General features: G+C 48.6%; 2 protein-coding genes and 1 long non-coding RNA gene across 5 annotated transcripts in view; 1 reads left to right on the top strand and 2 right to left on the bottom strand.

Moving 5' to 3' along the window:
* Positions 1–19: 19 nt before the first annotated feature.
* Positions 20–4,449, bottom strand: LOC146276355 (aldo-keto reductase family 1 member B1-like). Its single transcript, XM_084701081.1, has 10 exons — positions 4,277–4,449; positions 3,680–3,847; positions 3,296–3,412; positions 3,112–3,189; positions 2,862–2,984; positions 2,003–2,109; positions 1,386–1,467; positions 1,186–1,269; positions 963–1,045; positions 20–813 (listed from the first exon to the last, which is right to left on the bottom strand). Exons 1-10 carry the CDS (start codon positions 4,340–4,342, stop codon positions 771–773), a joined length of 951 nt encoding a protein of 316 aa, XP_084557207.1. The 5' UTR covers positions 4,343–4,449; the 3' UTR covers positions 20–770.
* LOC146276354 (uncharacterized) lies at positions 3,729–4,790 on the top strand. Its single transcript, XR_014762415.1, has 2 exons — positions 3,729–3,854; positions 4,333–4,790. It is a non-coding gene; the product is annotated as an uncharacterized LOC146276354 (long non-coding RNA).
* Positions 4,637–19,245, bottom strand: part of adipor2 (adiponectin receptor 2) — a 20,931-nt gene continuing 6,322 nt past the window's right edge. For 2 of the 3 annotated variants that reach the window (XM_084701076.1, XM_084701078.1), the window contains 7 exons: positions 18,246–18,711; positions 10,320–10,487; positions 9,155–9,326; positions 7,762–7,948; positions 7,340–7,527; positions 6,954–7,147; positions 4,637–6,532 (listed from right to left, as the gene is read on the bottom strand). In XM_084701076.1, coding sequence (XP_084557202.1) covers positions 6,404–6,532; positions 6,954–7,147; positions 7,340–7,527; positions 7,762–7,948; positions 9,155–9,326; positions 10,320–10,484 — 1,035 coding nt within the window. In that variant the 5' untranslated portion in view covers positions 10,485–10,487; positions 18,246–18,711 and the 3' untranslated portion in view covers positions 4,637–6,403. Of the gene's footprint in view, positions 6,533–6,953; positions 7,148–7,339; positions 7,528–7,761; positions 7,949–9,154; positions 9,327–10,319; positions 10,488–12,875; positions 13,209–18,245; positions 18,712–19,245 lie in introns of those variants that run through there. The other variant, XM_084701077.1, reaches the window with a different exon arrangement.

The raw sequence follows: 19,245 nt of genomic DNA, 5'->3' as shown, positions 1-19,245 counted from the left end.
CGCAACAAACTATCGCACACGCAGACAAAAGATTTATTGCATAAGAAAGGAAATACAGAAACCGCAGTTTCATATCCTGCTGTGTCACACAGAACAAAAATGCCTTCTCATCATGAGACTGGGCGTTGCCAGGAGAGGTCTATGACCTAGTGGGATTCATGACTGGAAATTAAGTGTTTCAATATCCCCAAATCAAATTAGTCATAATTCATATTGAGATATGTGATATCACACACCTGTTCTTGTTCAAGTATTTGTTAATACATTGACCGGATGATACATTTTCAGGTATGGGAAACATATATATTTTTTTAAGGTTATTTTTACAAAACAAATATGCGTCAATCATACCTAAGCTATGCATCAATTCTACATAAATTGTAAAACCAAAAAGACACAAAAAAAACACTAGCTCCCAATAACATTCATCCTATCAATACATCACATCCTACCCTTTAAAACATGTTCAATGTGAAACATCCAATATCACATTCAGACAGATGCACAGCTGCATGTTCAGTGATCACGTTATCAGGGTTCAATCCTTTAGAAAGAGGGTCACAGGAAGAAGTTGTTGAACACTGCTGTTTTAGGCCATTTAAAGGCTTGTGTTTTTATCCCAAAACAGGAGGAAAGGAGATCCTACCGTCAATCTACCATCAATCCTCATGAACCTCAAATAGCATTTCCATTCCTTTTTAAGACTAATCAACAGTAGCAAGCCCCAGCATAAAATAGTAGCTCTGGTGTAAACAGTAAAGTATGTTCCTTCAGAACTCTGCATTGAATGGGTAATCATTATGCTTCACGCCCCTGGATAGAAGAGAGAGGAGGAAGGAGAGAGAAGAATGTATTATTTAGAGAGACACGGTGCTCGTTCAAGGTAGAATATTAAACTAGTCTTGTTCCTTAAACAGATGGATAACACTGTGCTTCCCAGGTTGTTATTGTTGTGGTCTCACCAATGCATGGGACAGGCCCTCCAGTTTCTGTTGAACCCCAGAATGATCTTCATCTCGTCCTCGGTCAGCTTAAAGTCAAACACCTGCACACGCACGCACACACACACACACACAACAGTTTTACCATTTCAAAACAAGCAACATCTCAAAGAGGAAAATGTGTCCAACAGTCCATGGACATCCTAGTGGTCATCGGAGTACGTGAATAACTAGGGTCTTCTACCTGGAAGTTCTCCTGGATGCGCTGAGGAGTGATGGACTTGGGGATGACGATGACGTTCCTCTGGACTTGGAACCTGATCAGGACCTGGAGGGTAAGGTGGGTTCATAGGTCAGATGTTGCTGCTGCCAGAACATTAATTAGGTGCATAACACCATAACATTTTGTGTGAATTTCACACAACCCCTGTCTCTGAGAGGCACCTGAGCGGAAGTCTTTTTGTACTTCTCAGCGATGGCCTTGATGTTGGGGTCGTCCAGGAGAGAGGGGTCATCTGGCTTGGCCCTGGACCAAACACACAAGGACACACGGTGTCACCGCCAGTCAAACCTGGGGCTCGAGACTGTTCATAAGGACCGGCAGAGTGGGAGTAGGTGAGGAGGCTCGTGTGTAACAGCTGTTTGGATGTGTGCTGTGGGTGTTGGTGAGCAGGGCAGTGAGGAGGCTCGTGTGTAACAGCTGTGTGGATGTGTGCTGTGGGTGTTGGTGAGCAGGGCAGTGAGGAGGCTAGTGTGTAACAGCTGTTTGGATGTGTGCTGTGGGTGTTGGTGAGCAGGGCAGTGAGGAGGCTCGTGTGTAACAGCTGTTTGGATGTGTGCTGTGGGTGTTGGTGAGCAGGGCAGTGAGGAGGCTAGTGTGTAACAGCTGTGTGGATGTGTGCTGTGGGTGTTGGTGAGCAGGGCAGTGAGGAGGCTAGTGTGTGACAGCTGTGTGGATGTGTGCTGTGGGTGTTGGTGAGCAGGGCAGTGAGGAGGCTAGTGTGTGACAGCTGTGTGGATGTGTGCTGTGGGTGTTGGTGAGCAGGGCAGTGTGATCTGACCAGGGTCTGTCTGGGGAGCCCAGAGGACTGTAGGCCGTCACAGAGATGCCCTTAGAGTGACAGTAGCTGATCAGCTTCTCCTGGGTCAGGTAGGGGTGGCACTCAATCTAAACACACACACACATAACGTGTCATCATGTACAGAATGAATGTCATCACGCACAGAAACACATTATAATTATAATATGCAATATTACAATGTATACATTTGCTTTATCAAGGTTTAAAAAAGAATGTCCTTGGTTTTTTGTACAAGAGCTGGAAAAACACAATTTCCCAATACCTGGTTGGTGACAGGTTTGAACACACACACACACACACACACACTAATTAATAGCTGTATGTGACAATTAAAACAAAGGAGTATAGACATTGATCAGTAAGTTAATGATGCACTTTGAGTAACACAAGTATGAGCACTGCGAGGAAGGGGCAACACTTTTTGGGTCGTTCTGCCATCTGTGAAAGTCATCTAGCGTCAAGAGAATGCATCGAAAGCAGAGACAGCTGGGATGGTGACTCCATGGTTGAGAGAAGCAGGGCATTTACTGGGCAGGTGTCTCAGACAAACAGCAGCGATTGAAGGTCACCATGACAGCCCTGATGTCTGGCCCTGGAGCACCCTGCCACTGTCAGACTGTTCTCTGCCAATAAGATGGCAGGAAATGAGAGATAACGACATCGTAATGACATCACAGGGCTCTGGCCTTTACAGAGAGTTCTAGAAACCCCCTCAGGGCTGGCAGAATTATTTTTGTTCTTCCTGTTACAGCAGACAATCAGACTGCATAGCTACTGACGCAGTTGCTCTCTCTGTGATATACCTGTGAGTTTCTGGGTATGAAATGAATCCCTGTACCTGGTTGTTGGCAGGTTTGTACTTGAGGCCTGGTTTGTTCAGGAGGGTTTCAATCTGATCCTTGTTAAAGTTTGAGATGCCAATGGCCTTGACCAGCCCTGCATCCACCAGCTCCTCCATGGCCTGGTCAGAAGGTCAGCAGAAACAGGAACGAATATGAATATGACTCATTGTTTTGCAATGAAACAGTTGACCTACAGATGAAAACGAAGGGGATGCAGGGATGTGAATGAGTTATCGTCACTCTCACCTCCCAGGTGTCCAGGAAGTTGGTTCCATCTGTGATGGTCAACCCTTCACTGTCAAGTGGGAAAAGCTCAGAGCCAGCCTGCAAACCAGTGTTGATTTAACTTCCATGAAAAGCACAACAGATACTGAAGTCCACAAAAAACTACAATAGTAGAATTAGATTATAATAAACACCCCGATTCTACCTGGAAGCCCATTGGCCAGTGAACAAGGTAAAGATCTAGGTAGTCCAGGCTGAGATCACTGAGAGTTTTCTGACAGGCTCCCTTAACCAGAGACTTCTCATGGAAGGTGCACCACAGCTGGAAAGAGGAGTTATGGATATTTAACGATTTAAGTATATGTAGCAACATTAACAGTGTCATTTCACAATATCATACCCCACCCTAAACACAATAAGAAAAAGAGAGGAAATAAGAAGTAAACATGGAGGCTAGAGATTTCAGTTGATGGCACATCATAAACTGCATGATTCTGTCTGCATCATTCATTACAACCAGGCTGCTGCCGACTCGCTCAACACGGGAGTGTAAACATCCTGTATAAGTGGAGGCGCCCTCGTGTCTCACCTTGCTGACGACAAACAGGTCCTCTCTCTTCACCACGCCGTCTTTCACCATGGCGTTTATTCCTTCTCCCACCTCTGTCTCGTTCTGGTAGACGAAGGCTCCGTCGATGTGCCTGTACCCTGCAGAGATGGCAGCTTTCACCGCCTCCGTCACTTTACCTGGCGGGGACTGATGGGTCAGAGACAGATCGACGTTTTTTACCTCCTCTATATAGATACTAGACCTGATGAGAAAAACTATACAACATTTACGTAAACAAAATGTTTAGTCAGTCGCTATATTATAGGCCTACATATTATTAATCAATGTGCATATTTTGTGTTGGCTATAGCTGTACAGCTGTTAAAAGTAGCATTATCAAGCGAGTGAAGCGATGCATGAATATTTCATATCCCATTAATTGGCTTTCAAAATTAAACGACGAAGAAAACTTCTCAATTCAACAAAGGCTTGCAACTGGCAATCATTCAATGTAATGTGTGCACTGCACGATTGATATAACTAGCTACTTTGTAGCTATACTAGCCATTATGCTAGCGAAATGCAAGTACTTGTGTTAATCGCTTTTGACACTTGTAATATTATTTAGAAACTCACCTTCCATGTCCCAAGACCAACAATAGGCATTTCTGCACCGGTGTTTAATTTAACAGATTTCGCCATTGCAGTTCCAAGAGATGAAATACAACCCAACAGTGAATTTCAAGCTAGGTCAAGTGGAACCTTCTTCGAGAGTCACGAGTTGATATAGCTGCCTGGATCCGAAGAGAAAGTTGGATCGAATAGCTGCTCAGCAATCGATGTCACCACCGATAGATGTTTTATGTCTGTCTATTCATCTAAATAAAACAGATCTATCAAGTCACTGTTACGGCACAGTGTAAACATTATTTTGTTATTTCATTATCGTTGCAGTTTGACTTGTAATAAAAACAGTACAATAAAAACAAGAACAAGTTTCCAAAAAAACTTTTATTTGAACAATACAGTAGATATAAAGGTCTATTGCAATCATACACTCTTCCACAACACTATGTGTGCTTCAACAACAAACAAAAAATGCACTCCCCCCCTCCACCCGCCTCAAAAACAAAAAAAACAAACATTTAAACAACACAGCAGCAGGTTCCTCCGATGTTTCCGGTAGCGGGACAGTCCCACAAGACCGCTGCAGTCTGGTAGCGCGGTCCTGTGTGGAGTTGACTAAAACTAACCCCAAAATCGTCAGAAAACTCTAGAAAAATGGGTTTGATCAGCCCCTTGGACTCTCTTTTCTACATTGAGGTACTACCTTGAGTACTACAGGAGAAACTGAACTGCAACACTGCAACAGATACAAGCTTTAAACACAGCCCCCCCCCCCCCCCTTCACCCTTCTACCTTAGCTGGGGATAGAAGAGCTGTCTGGGAGCTTTCGAACTGTGGCAGAAGACAAGCTAATCAAAGACAACGCTGTCTCTTTCTGCCCTGGTCCTGGACAATTTGGAAATAGATAAACGATGAAAAAACAGATGAATGGACGGTCTCAACCTGCATTGATCATTGAACTCATCCATTCCCAAATAACTACAGATCAAAACAAACCAACATCATCATCATCATGTCCACCCAAGTGCGGCTGGGCAAGAAAAATAAAATAAAGTTGAAAATAAAGCTTTTTATCAACGGTCATGGTAAACAATAAAACATAAAAAATGGTGCTGAAAACTGAAAAACGAAAAGACACCTAACCCAAACACTCTTGAGATGCACTTGTTGTTCTTCTTATTGATCTGATCGAAGGAGGGTGAAACCACTGTCACACAGTAGCACCCTGGCGTTCCCTAGACCTGGGTCTGGGAGGGGGGGGGGGAAGAACACCATGGGGAACCAGCCTGGTCCCTGTCTTTGAGCCAGAGAAAGGACCAGTAAGGGGAACTGGGACCTGCTCGTTGATCTCTAGCACGCAGGCTGTGTGTGTATGAGCAAGTGTGCTGCTCCTCAAAGCTACAACAATTGTTTAAGACAACTTTTTGTTTCAGTCTTACTTGTTGTATCTCTGTTTTCTTTCCCCCCCAGCTTTTCTATTCTTGTCCAAAATCTCTTTTTTTGTTGTTGTTATTATATATATATTTATTTAATACAAATCTATATAACCCAAAATGTAGAAATCTTATTTACATGAAAAAACGGTTTGAAAGCGGCACATCCCAAACCCAAACACCCTTGTCATAGAGAGATTGAGAGAAAACCTAGTGTTTTTAAAATTTTCTTTTTCAATTCCTTTTAGAATTATTTAGAGTTTTTCCCTCCGGACAACCCTCATTGCATTTAGCAAAAAAACTATTATGTTTCTCTCTGCACCATAAGCAAAAATATGTATCATCCAACATTCAACCATAACAAACTCCAAATCATCATTATTTGGACGGTTGAAAAACCAGTCTCAATAACAAACAAAACAAAACCTTGATGCAACCAAATTAAATCAATCAAACCATCAAAGATTCAAAACAACAGAACAAAAGGTCATACATAGTTATATAGGTTTCCCACTCAAGGAAAATAACTCCCTGTCTGTTTTAATGTTGCTCTCTGGAGGTCCTCCACCGATGTACATGGAGGCAAAGCAGCCTGTTTTGCTGCGGGAGGAGAGAAAGTGTGTGTGTGCGTGAGAGAGAGTCTGAATGTGTGTGTGTGTGTGGGTCTCTCCCCCAGGCGGTGTGTTGCCGTGACGACGAGGGCTCACAGGGCGTCCTCCACAGCGCAGCCAGCCCCAGCAGTGTAGCGGAACTCCTGCAGGTTGGACACGCCGTGGAAGTGGACGAAGGCTCCTGCCACCACCAGGATGTGGAACAGCTGGTGGGAGTGGAACTGGAGAAGAAGAGGGAGACACAGGTTGGCAAGGGTGGATTTCTACCCCTGAGAAATACAGGTATTGTGTGTGTGTGAGTATTCACACGTGTGTGTAGTATCTATTTGTGTGTGTGTGTAGTATCTATTTGTGTGTGTGTGTGTGTGCGTGTAGGATCTATTTGTGTGTGTGTGTAGTATCTATTCACACACGTGTGTAGTACCTATTTACATATAGTCATTTAGCAGACGCTCTTATCCAGAGTGACTTACAGTAAGTACAGGGACATTCCGCCTCGAGTGAAGTGCCTTGCCCAAGGACACAACTTAATTTGGCACGGTGGGGAATCGATCCGGCAACCTTCTGATTACTAGCCCAACTCCCTCACCGCTCAGCCATCTGACTCCTTTGCATGTACGTGTGTGAACGCATGCTACATACCCAAATGTCGCACTTCCCAGGGAAGAACCTCTCAGGTATGCGTGCTGCGTAGAGGCAGGCTCCAGTGATGTACAGGGTGGCCATGAGGAGCAGCCAGCCCATCTGGCCCATGGTGGTGGCTCTTAGGAAGCCCTCGGAAATGACAAAGTGCAGGCTGGGGACCACGCCACTCAGACCCAGGCCCACAAACACACCTGGGGACACCAGGGACAGGACAGGGTGAGCGAGGTGTCACAGGGGTGAATAAGTGAGTGAGTTTCTTCAAATCAGCTACCTCTACACACTGTGACACGCGCACACACACACCCAGGACACACACACACACACACACACACACGCACACACGCACACACACAAAGCCACGCACAGACACCCGCTCACAGTACCTGCTCGGACGCCGCGGTATTGCGGCGTGGCGAAGAAGTCGCACTGGGAGACGGTGATGGCGGCTAGGCCCAGGATGCACACCACGATCAGGTAGATGAAGCAGGGCTGGGGGGAGCAGTAGAAGGAGTAGTAGAGCCACGGAACAAACGAGCCCATGATCAGGAAGGCTATACCAGAGTAGTCCAACCTGGGGATGGAGGGAAGAGGGATGTAGATGGAGGAGGAGCAGGAGAGGGAAGAAGGGGGGAGGAGTAGAGGGTGGAGGGAGGAGAGGGGGGGGGGAGGAGGGGAGAGAGAAAGTAGGCAGGCAGGCAAAGCGTGATAAGAAATGAGAAAACTAAGAAAACGATGAGAAGTTTAGATAAGACAGAAACGACATGATGGGACATAGTCAATCCTTTTGATGGTAGACTGAGCTTACTTGGAGAAGACTCGTGACACGCCCTCGGAGTGGCAGTACACCGTGTGGAAGAGCCAGGAGAAGGACAAACAAAGGATGGCTCCCAGGAAGAACACTCCGATGACTATCTTCTCCTGGAAGGGGGCTACGAAGGCCTTGTTGGTCCGGAACATGTACATGAGCCCCAGACACAGGAAGAACAGGCAGCCTGGGTGAGGAGGGAGAGGCACACGGAAGGGAGGAGGAAGAGAAAGCTAAAGTCCAGTCCAGGTTTGACTTGCAAGACACCGAACTGACACAAGGGGGCAGCGTTGGGTTGAGTTCTGTCGAGTGGGCCGTATGAAAATGTGTGTGTGTGTGTGTCTGTGTGTGTCTGTGAGATTGTGTGTGTGTGTGTGTACTCGCTAGACTTTCTGAGATGGGCATCACTGGCACTGCACTTCAGTGGATCTCATCCTACCTGACTCATCCGGGGATCTCAGCTAGGATCGAAGCCTGCCTCGCAGACATCTCCGCCTGGATGACAGAGCACCACCTTCAGCTGAACCTCGCCAAAACAGAACTTCTCATCATCCCAGCCAAACCCTCCATCTCCCACGATCTCTCAATCACCCTGGGATCGGCGACGGTGACCCCTTCATCCTCTGCCAGGAACCTCAGGGTTACCATGGATGACGAGCTCTCCCTCACAGTCCACATTGCTGCAGTCTCCCGGTCATGTAGATTCCTACATCCAGTCTCTCCTCCAGCCTTACACCCACACCCGCCACCTACAGTAAGGTCTTCTTCTGACAACCGTCCGGAGGTCTCACTTCTCAAGAGCGCCCGCTCCCAACCCAAGCTCTTCTCCTGTCTGGCCCCCCAATGGTGGAATCAACTCCCCACCTCCATCAGAGACACTGACTGCCTCCCCACCTTCAAGAAAAGGCTTAAGACTCACTTGTTCCAGGAGTACAACGGTACTTGGGAATGATTTGTTGGATCCAGTGTTATTTCCTCCAGGAACACAATGACACTTATTGAGGGACTTGCTGCACTTGTTGGTTTGTTGTAACTAATTTACATTTACATTTAGTCATTTAGCAGACGCTCTTATCCAGAGAGACTTACAGTAAGTACAGGGACATTCTCCCGAGGCAAGTAGGCTTAAGTGCCTTGCCCAAGGACGCAACGTCATTTTGGCACGGCCGGGATCGAACCAACAACCTTCTGATTGATAGCCCGACTCCCTAGCCGCTCAGCCATCTGACCGTAAATTATACTATTGTCTGCTAAATGAATAAATGTAACTGTAAATGTGAGAGTGAATGTGTGTGAGAGTGAATGTGTGTGTGAGAGTGAATGTGTGTGAGAGAGAATGTGTGTGTGTGTGTGTGTGTGTGTGAGAGTGAATGTGTGTGTGTGTTTGTCTCACCAAGCAGATGTGTCCAGATGTTTCCCGTTTCAGTGTGGATCCTGAAGATGCTCTTGAAGCAGGCTCTGAAGGAGGGCATGGGGGGGCGGTGCCCATGCAACAGGAAGTCGTTGTCCTTCAGCCAATCAGGAAGAACATCATGAGGGATGACTCGCCACCGGCCCTCCCATACCTGATTAGAGGAAACGGAAAAAAGGAGGGTTTATTATACCCTCTTAACCAATCAAAGACCTGATTCCATTCTGATGCTAAGGTCAGTGCTACTATGAACATGTACTCAACATCCTTGCCTTCCTTCTTTATTTCATTTCCTTCCTTCCTACCTTCCTTCCATTCTTCTTTCCTTCCTCCCTTCCTTTCTCCCTTCCTCTCTGAGAACTATCTGCTGCAGATGTGCTAATCTGTAGGAATGTGCCTTCTGAATGACAGAACTAGCTCCACTAAATTACATTTCACAACACAACAAGAATGCAGCCAGAAACATTATATGATCCAGGTGATTTCCAGCCCACTCTAAACCAGTTAGCTAATCACGGTGCATATTGGGTTAAACCAATCTGCCTGAAGGCCAGGGGTGGTCATGAGTGACAGCTTAGGATGGGACCATATGTCAGCAGTATCAGGTCAAGAGAGTATTTATAGACAGTCCCACCTCTGGAATGGCCCAGTCTGATGTACAGTGTGCGTGTTTGAGTGCGCGCGGGCATACGGGAGCATGTGACCAGAAACATGAGTCATTGACAAGCTCTCCATTCATCAGGACAGCCCTTTCCAGGGGTTCATTTTAGGAACTGACAACCTGGTGTATGCAATTTCAACAGCAGCAGCAGCAAGACATGCTTGTTTCCCTAGATGGGGCGAGGGTTGGAGAAGAACTATTTCTGTCTGGGTCCGGTTCTGGTTTATCACAGGTCACATTGCTGGGCTGGCCTCACTGAGAGCTCTGTCCGAACCGGCTCAGAGCAGGGAGAACCAGGGGTGAGGAGGGGGAGAACCAGGGGTGAGGAGGGGGATAACCAGGGGTGAGGAGGGGGAGAACCAGGGGTGAGGAGGGGGAGAACCAGGGGTGAGGAGGGGGATAACCAGGGGTGAGGAGGGGGAGAGAGAGAATTCCTGAGAAGTCATCTGTGTGTGTGTGTGTGCGCGCGCGCGCGTTATTACAAACCTTGTGTACGAACTCCTCCATCTTCTCCATGGCGTGGTGGGCTTGTAGCAACGGCTTCATGCCCATAAAGCCCTCATCAGGAGTCTTCTCCTCCTCCACAGGCTCCCTCTCTCCATCCTCCGCCTGCTCTCTATCCTCGAGTCCCTCTCTCCTCTCCTCAGGCATGCTCTGAGGAAACAGACAAGCAGGGTTCAAGATCAGATAAAACACACAGGAAACAGAATAGTATGAAGCTCACCATGACACGCATGTCTTCACCTCATCGCGTTTAGTCTCACAGATGCTCCTCGCACCAGAAAGGCCATACAGGGTCACACAGAGAGGGGGAGGGGTGGTTCATATTGTATTGATTGGCATGACCTGCACTTTGTGGCATTTTCCACAGGCTGGCTCTGAGGCAAGATATCGGTGTCCTGTTTTCTGTACACAGCCTAGTGAGGTGAGGTGAGGTGAGGTCTAGTCAGCCTCGTGAGGTGAGGTCTAGTCAGCCTAGTGAGGTGAGGTCTAGTTAGCCTAGTGAGGTGAGGTCTAGTCAGCCTCGTGAGGTGAGGTCTAGTCAGCCTTGTGAGGTGCGGTCTAGACAGGCTGGTGAGGTGAGGTCTAGTCAGCCTAGTGAGGTGAGGTCTAGTCAGCCTAGTGAGGTGAGGTCTAGTCAGCCTAGTGAGGTGAGGTCTAGTCAGCCTCGTGAGGTGCGGTCTAGACAGGCTGGTGAGGTGAGGTCTAGTCAGCCTAGTGAGGTGAGGTCTAGTCAGCCTAGTGAGTTGAGGTCTAGTCAGCCTCGTGAGGTGAGGTCTAGTCAGCCTCGTGAGGTGCGGTCTAGACAGGCTGGGGATGAGGTCTAGTCAGCCTAATGAGGTGAGGTCTAGTCAGCCTAGTGAGGTGAGGTCTAGTCAGCCTAGTGAGGTGAGGTCTAGTCAGCCTAGTGAGGTGCGGTCTAGACAGCCTCGTGAGGTGAGGTGAGGTCTAGTCAGCCTGGTGAGGTGAGGTCTAGTGTAATCTGGTCAGGCTGGTGAGGTGAGGTCTAGTCTAATCTGGTCTGGTGTATTCAGACTGGAGAGGTCTAGTCTAATCTAGTTTCGTCTGGTCTAGTCAGGCTGGTGAGGTGAGCTCTAGTCTAATCCAGTCTGGTCTGGCTTCACCATACTAGTGTGAGATTGTTAGAAGAGACAACTCCAGAGGACAAGCCAGGATGTGTGTGTGTGTATGCATGGACACAGGGCTGCATCAAGACTAAGCTTCGCGGTAGACGCAGGCTGTGTTTATAATGCATGACTAACCCATTTCCCATGGCTGCCGGCAAAACATACAAACATGACGGTGTTGTGGGAATGCTGTAAGTGTGTGTGAGTGTGAGTGTGTGTGTGTGTGTGTGTGTGCATGAACATAGGCAGTACGGTGACACACATCATTAAACTCTAGAGCAATTCAGCACTCTTACTCTGTGTGTGTGTATGTGCGTGCACTGTTGTGTGTGTGTGTAGTCCTGTGTCAACATAAAACGTTTGTCATTTCCTGGCTGCACTGGAGGTGTCCCAGCAGAAGCCCAGCTGTGAACGTGAGGCTGGAGGACACAGTCACCCTCACAACTCCAGTATTAATAAGCCCTTCCAGTGTTTGGGTTTGGACAGGGAGAAGAACATGGAGCTGGCTAGCCAGGAGGCAGGGCCTAACCTAAGTACACGCTGAAAACGCACACACACACACACACACAGTAATGTTAGCCCCTCAGGTGTAAACAAAGGTCATGGTTTGTCATCAGTTATAGGAACCTGTGTGTGTGTGTGTGTGTGTGGGGGGGGGCACGTGTGAACTCTGACTGTGCATGTTAGTACTTAACTATGCGTGCGCGACAGGGTGCCCTCCAAGCATGCTTCTCACTCTCTCTCTCACACACACACACACACACACACACACACACACACACACACACACACACACACACACACACACACACACACACACACACACACACACACACACACACACACACACACACACACACACACACCCTGGAGCGTAGGTTCTAAAAGTCTGCAGCCACAAACACACGCACACACCTTTTTAGAGCGACTTTATATTTTTCACTGCAACACAGCAGGGCAGGCCTACCTATTTATACGAGCTGTGTGTGTGTGTCTTTGGGTGAAGAGGGGTGTATGGTCTTCTCTGAGTCCCTCCCCCCCCCCACACACACACAAAGTAAAGTAAACGTAGAATGTCATGTTCTCAAGAACCCAGCAGACATTGAGGAAGACATTCATAAATGATCCCGTTCTGGTAACAAACACGGCACAACTCAGTATGTCAGACATGCTATGCCCCCCCCCTACCCCCAAAGTAACGGGACGACAAACATCACAACGGCACAATGACCTTGCTCACAAACACACATTCTCTTTTGGGGCACCCATGTATTCTCACACACAAACACGTGTTGACCTTCACTGTGCTAAATTACTCAGCCACGAGAAAGCCATCATGCACGTAATCTACCAAAGACATTACTACATGCTTCTCTGCACCCTCCCCAACACACACACACACACACACACAAACCTATTCACAGCAGATCTTTGGAGCATATAGCATGTACTCCATGAGGGCCCCTAGTCACAACTGACATGGAGCAAATATTTCATCCAGAAAACTTTTGTCCACAGGAGACTTCTTTCCACGCTCGGCCTCATCGCTGGGAACCCTAAACGCCCTTGATATGTGATGCACAGGCTCTCAATTATTCAAAGATGAACCACCTTGCCGTAGCTTATACAGTTCCGTCCATAGCAAACCAATCCATAGTCGTTGCAGGGTAGGGCTTTACCAGTGACCTAGATACTGGAGACACTGGGCTTTGGGAGGCTTGTTGAGAAGACGTCTGCTGAGAGAGGACTGTGGACAGAGGCAGGCGAGGCAGAGGCAGAAGAATTAACATTTTACATTTAGTCATTTAGCAGACGCTCTTATCCAGAGCGGCTTACAGTAAGTACAGGGACATTCCCCCCGAGGCAAGTAGGGTGAAGTGCCTTGCCCAAGGACACAACGTCATTTTGCATAGCCGGGAATCGAACCAGCAACCTTCTGATTAATAGCCCGATGCCCTAACTGGTCAGCCATCTGACACCCAATTAACACTGTCCATATCTACAAATACACCACATGATGTGGTAGTCCAGGCTTGATAGGCTAGGTATGCTACTAGGACGGATACTCAGACCCTGGTCCTGGGTCCCTGGTCCTGGGTCCCTGGTCCTGGGTCCCTGGTCCTGGGTCCCTGGTCCCTGGTCCTGGGTCCCTGGTCCTGGGAATCTTTTCTTTCTCTCTGAAATGTTCTGTAATCCTGTTAGATGCCAGTCTGTCATGGGTCTGCTAAGGGGCTGCTGGGCATGTCTGTATACTGAGGTCAGATTAGAGTGTGTGTGTGCGTGCGCGCATGTGTGCATACAGTCATGTTATAATCTCACACAAGTCTAGGGCAGTGATTAGCCCACAGCAGGATCATGATTGACCTTATCATATCTGTTTCATTAAAGCTTATTAACTAAGGGAAGTGCGTGCGTGTTGATGCGCGCGTGTGTGCGTGTGCGTCTGAACGTTCCCTCGGTCCAGTCACATGCGGAAGATAGCGCAGAGCTTGTTGTTCAAATGTTTTCAGTTGAACACTCCCTTTTCTCTGAAATGTTCTTTTCAACTTTGTTCTAATCAACCACAGCTGTGATCCCACAGGACAGAGTGACATCACCAACCCAGGGTTGAAGGTCACTAACCATGCACACTGCAAGAAGATGGGAAGGATTTGTGTGTTAATCAGCTTCTAGAACACTAACCTTTTACCTCTCTGTCGTCAACAACAACAACAACAACAACACACGTCAACACAAGTCCCGTTCTCTTGTTTTGTTTGTTTGTTTTTTGGGGAAGGGGCAAGCTCCACCCCCGCCCCATCTACTTCCTTGACAGACAGGCCAATCAGGGCATTACCTTTTCAGATGAAGAGAAAAGCTACTGCCAAGTCAGCTTATCTGGCCAGTCAGCAGCCTGGCTGAGGACACGCCAGCCTTGGAGTCTGACCTAGAGCTACAGACCACAACTACAGACCTAGAGCTACAGACCTAGAGCTACAGACCACAGCTACTGACTTAGAGCTACAGACCACAGCTACAGACCACAACTACAGACCTAGAGCTACAGACCACAACTACAGACCTAGAGCTACAGACCACAACTACAGACCAGAGCTACAGACCACAGCTACTGACCTAGAGCTACAGACCACAGCTACAGACCTAGAGCTACAGACCACAGCTACTGACCTAGAGCTACAGACCACAGCTACAGACCTAGAGCTACAGACCACAGCTACAGACCTAGAGCTACAGACCACAGCTACAGACCAGAGACACTGACCACAGCTACAGACCAGAGATACTGACTAGAGCTACAGACTAGAGCCTGACCTAGAGCTACTGACAAGTGTATAGACTAGTTAAAGACAGACACACACAGAGGGAGAGAAACATGCAGAGACAGTGAGAGAGCAGGAGGGTGAGAGACAGAAAGAAAGAGGGTCAGAGAGAGAGATATTTAGAGAGAGAGTGAGACAGAGAGAGCGACGGAATGTGAGAGAGCGACAGAGAGAGAGAGAGACAAAGAGAGATGGATATGCTGGGTGTAGAACTCTTCAGGCAGTGTGTATAGAGGGTGTCCCTCGAGGAACAGACTCTAGTCACGTGAAATGAAGGAGTCCTGGTCTCCTTAACCCACTAATGCTCATTAGCGCACACTCTAACACACACTCTCACAACCTCACTTCCTCCCTCTGTCTCAAGACCACTTAGTGACCATCCTACACGACCATTCAGGCCCACTCTCTTTAGGATCCTCCTCTGTGTGGGTAACGTCAGTGTGTGCATGTCTTCACTGGAAGACTAAAGATACTAGAAGATCATCAGTAGTCAAAACCCCAAAACATAAATTACATTATAAAGTGTCAAAGTGTGAAAATGCAGACCTCCTGGTCTGAGAGCGGAGGGGGCTGTGCGGTTCAGCTAAGGTATACAATCTCAACCATCTGGAAGGGAACACCACGATCACATGTTCCAGGAAGAGGGTGGTCTCTCCAAAAAAACACTCAGCCAATGAGAGCGCGCCGAGACCAATAAGGAAGTGCTGCTGACCCTTGTACACAGTAACCCTGCAGACGCCAGAACACAACACGTGACACGCACACATTGCTGTTTCTCCTTCTCTCCCAGTAGCGCACACACACACACACACACACACACACACACACACACACACACACACACACACACACACACACACACACACACCATCCAGACTGTGAAGAAACAGTGTTGGAAAACAGAGGAACAGTAGTCTGAAGTTGAAGGGTTGAAGACATCATGCCTCTCCCAAACACATTCCAGTGTTTGTCTGGTATTTCCATTTTGTGACTGATTTCGTGACTGATTTCGTGCCTGCCTGTCTGCCTGCCTTCCTGGCTGGTTAGCTGACGGAAGTAAACAGCCTTCCCATTGTATCACAGGGTTTAATGTGATAAAAGCATCTCAGATCAAAACAAGGGTGGGACTCAAATCCCCAACTGCTTCTGGCAACAGTGTGTGTGTGTGTGTTTGGGTGTGGGTGTTAGAGATTGACCCAGAGGCTTCACCTGAACCATCTCTAGACATCCAGACCTGTTCTGATGTACAGAACAGGTCTGACTTCACCCCAAGCTCAACCGGTTGGTTGTTAGGGAAATGTACGACTACATCACAGTACTGGAGATGTCGTCTGCTCCGGTGGTAAAACTAGAAATTCAAACTTTCAAACACACACACTCAATGTATGAAAAGCAGGGCGGTGAGGTGTGGTGTTAGGTAGGGCCCCTGGTGACTGGGGCGGGAGGCCCCAAACGCGGCTGAAAAGCCTGGGCCCAGATTACCTTTCAGCTGACAGAATAGAGCGTGAGTGTGCGTGCCTCACTGTGTAAACAGCTTTCACGAGCCCCTGACTCCTCTCCCCTGCCCTACAGACCCACTGATCAGACCAGAGAGACAGACACAATCATTTGCTACACTAGACTGTACTATAGAGAGAGATGTGAGAGAGAGAGAATGTGTGAAATATTCAGAAAGAGAAAAGAAGAAGCCTGGCTGGAGGCATAGATGAAAGAGCGAGATTGTCTCTCTGCCTCTGTCTCTCTGCCTCTGTCTCTCTGCCTCTGTCTCTCTGCCTCTGTCTCTCTGCCTCTGTCTCTCTGCCTCTGTCTCTCTGCCTCTGTCTCTCTGCCTCTGTCTCTCTGCCTCTGTCTCTCTGCCTCTGTCTCTCTGCCTCTGTCTCTCTGCCTCTGTCTCTCTGCCTCTGTCTGTCTGCCTCTGTCTGTCTGCCTCTGTCTCTCTCTCTGTCTCTGCCTCCATGCCTGTGTGTAGTCCCTCCCTCCATCTTCTTGTAATTAAGGAGGAAAGAACCTGTGTGTGTCTGTGTGTGTGTCCCATTCTACCTCTGGGATGAAGAGCAGGGCCCCCCTGGTCTCATTATAGTGGAGGACACTCGCTAGCCCCCTCTGCTGTGCTGAAGGCTCCCTGCTGGGCTCAGCTGGAGTGCAACAGCCTCTCACACAGTAAACATCAATGCTAGGCAACCTGAACTTACAGCAGAATACCCTCTCACCTGTTAACTCAGAACCGTCTAATGAGAGAGATATCAGAACCGTCTAATGAGAGATATCAGAACCGTCTAATGAGAGATATCAGAACCACTAGACCAATCTTCAACCCTGGTCCTCGGTGCCCACTGTCCTGTGTGTTTGAGATGGTTCCCTCTTCCAGCACACCTTGATTAAATGAATGGGTGGTTATGAGGCTCCCGCAGAGCTTGGTAATGACTTTTCATTTTAGACGAGGTGTGTTGGAGCACGAAAACAAACAATCAGAACAGTGGGCCCTGAGGGACCAGGGATGAAGGTCACTGCACGACACCGCGCGCGCGCACACACACACACACACACACACACGTCAGGCAGCAGGATGGAGTGTAGGGACACAGCCTGAATGCGCGTCACCACAGGCTGACCAGGGTGGAGGGCTGTTCTGACTCATCCAGGACAGGGTTTACACCCAGGGACGCTGTGTGTTTTGGCAAAACAAATGTTCCTCTATCATGGCAATAAAGCTGTTTCAATCGGAATACCATTTATAGGGAGAGCAAGAGAGAGAGAGAGAAAGAGAGAGAGCAAGAGAGAGAGAGAGCAAGAGAGAGAGAGAGAGCAAGAGAGAGAGAGAGAGAGAAAGAGAGAGAGCAAGAGAGAGAGAGAGAGAGAGAGAGAGACAGTGAAAGAAAGCAAGAAAGAGAGAGAGGGTGTGAAAGAGAGTTGGAGCAAAGCTCTCATGAAGCTTCTCATCGATGAATCTGTTCAAACATGGTCATGCCACACCAGAAGACTTATGACAAGTTTTATGTTTCTCTCTCAGGGAAGAGCGAGGGAGCCAGCCAGCCAGTCAGTCTGTACTGGTCTGTCAGCCAGTGGATCAGAATCAGGTTGTCACTGGGATGTATCACTGTGTGTCAACATTACACACATAGAGCTTTATTAAACAGCTTCACTCTCCAACTAGGGAATGTATATTCCAGAGACCACTGAATCCAACCAATCAAGAGACATCTTTTAGAGTTGTTTCGCGTGTGTCAGCGATAGCGGCATGTAAGGTAACAATGGTTCCGTCGTATTGATTTAAATGATGGCTCTAGTATGATGGGAAGTGAACCACGTCATTTACACTTATGGAAATCTCGAGGCCTGTTCAACAGAGAGGCTCCTGTGTGGGCAGGGCAGGTGCTGGACTGGCTTCAGGCAGACAGCTGTGGCTGTGGTGTAGGTAGCAGTGGAGCAGTGGGGCCAGTGGGAACCTGTGATGAGAAACTCACCTCGTTGTGCACGGGGCCGACTTGGCTGAGATGGGCGGAGTCTGGAGCGTCATCCTGCTCCCGTGGGCTGGTGGGATTTGTAGTTCGGGCGTGTGTGGCGGCTGTAGTCCCGGCGTCGGCAACGCTGGGGGCGACCCCTCTGTGTCTGAGGACGAAGGCCGGGCCCTCGGCCCCTCTCAGCTCCCCTCCGTCCAGCTTGAACTGCTGGACCGACACTCTCTCCTCTGGACTGGACTCCGTAGGAAAGGCCCCGGTCACCCAAGACGGAAAGCTGGAAGGACTGGGCCGGATCCCAACTGAACTGGACTGGACTGTGTTGGGACTGGAGTGGGTGAGGATGCCAGGTGGAACCAGATGTAATCTGGATGAGGGTGGGGGCTGGGTTGGGCTGCACTGGGCCCAGTAGATGCAGCCTGGGTTCAGGTCTGCCTTTACTCTGGAGAGAGAGGCTGCTGGACAACTGGACCTGGGGAAGACAGAGGAGAGGGGATTAGAGGATACTGATATTCACATCTAAGTACACACACACACACACACACACGGGTGAGGAGAAGAGGAGGCAAGATAAGAGGAGCTGAGCGGTCTCTCTAAGCTGGCTGTCTTGCCGGGTATCTTAGCAACCCAAGGTGCCAAGGACTTCCACAGAAACTCCAGTCCACAGGAAGTCTGGACTCATCTCTGCTTGTCAGCACCCTGACTTCTCTCTCTCCATCTGTCCATCTCTCTCTCTCTGGTGGTAGCAAGCATGGTACGGTTTAGTCTCTAGTTCTACATGGCAGGACTGAGGCACCGTCATGCTTTGCTCTCATCCAGTCAACCAGCTCACAGAGGCCACCCCAAGGTGAACAAGCGCTGAAGATACAGACCCCGGTGACACCCCCACTTTCTCTGTGTGACTGGCAGCCAAGTAATGACGTGGTATGGGATGGGGGGGGGGTGGGGGGGGGGGGTGGGGATGAGGAGAGCTGAGTGCAGTAAAGGACAGGGGAGCACACACACA

The sequence above is a fragment of the Hypomesus nipponensis genome, chromosome 7 (genome assembly GCF_054491055.1).
Source record: "Hypomesus nipponensis isolate SF chromosome 7, ASM5449105v1, whole genome shotgun sequence".
NCBI classification, from domain to species: Eukaryota; Metazoa; Chordata; class Actinopteri; order Osmeriformes; family Osmeridae; genus Hypomesus; species Hypomesus nipponensis.
This window is presented reverse-complemented; position numbering and strand designations above follow the sequence as displayed.

What these genes read in the sequence shown, in the direction of transcription:
- LOC146276355 (XM_084701081.1), bottom strand. Translation starts at nt 4,342, where the DNA reads ATGGCGAAATCTGTTAAATTAAACACCGGTGCAGAAATGCCTATTGTT. An exon ending in TTGGTCTTGGGACATGGAAG is followed by an intron (nt 3,848 to 4,276) that starts GTGAGTTTCTAA and finishes CTGACCCATCAG; the next exon opens with TCCCCGCCAGGTAAAGTGAC. An exon ending in ACTGGCCAATGGGCTTCCAG is followed by an intron (nt 3,190 to 3,295) that starts GTAGAATCGGGG and finishes ACTGGTTTGCAG; the next exon opens with GCTGGCTCTGAGCTTTTCCC.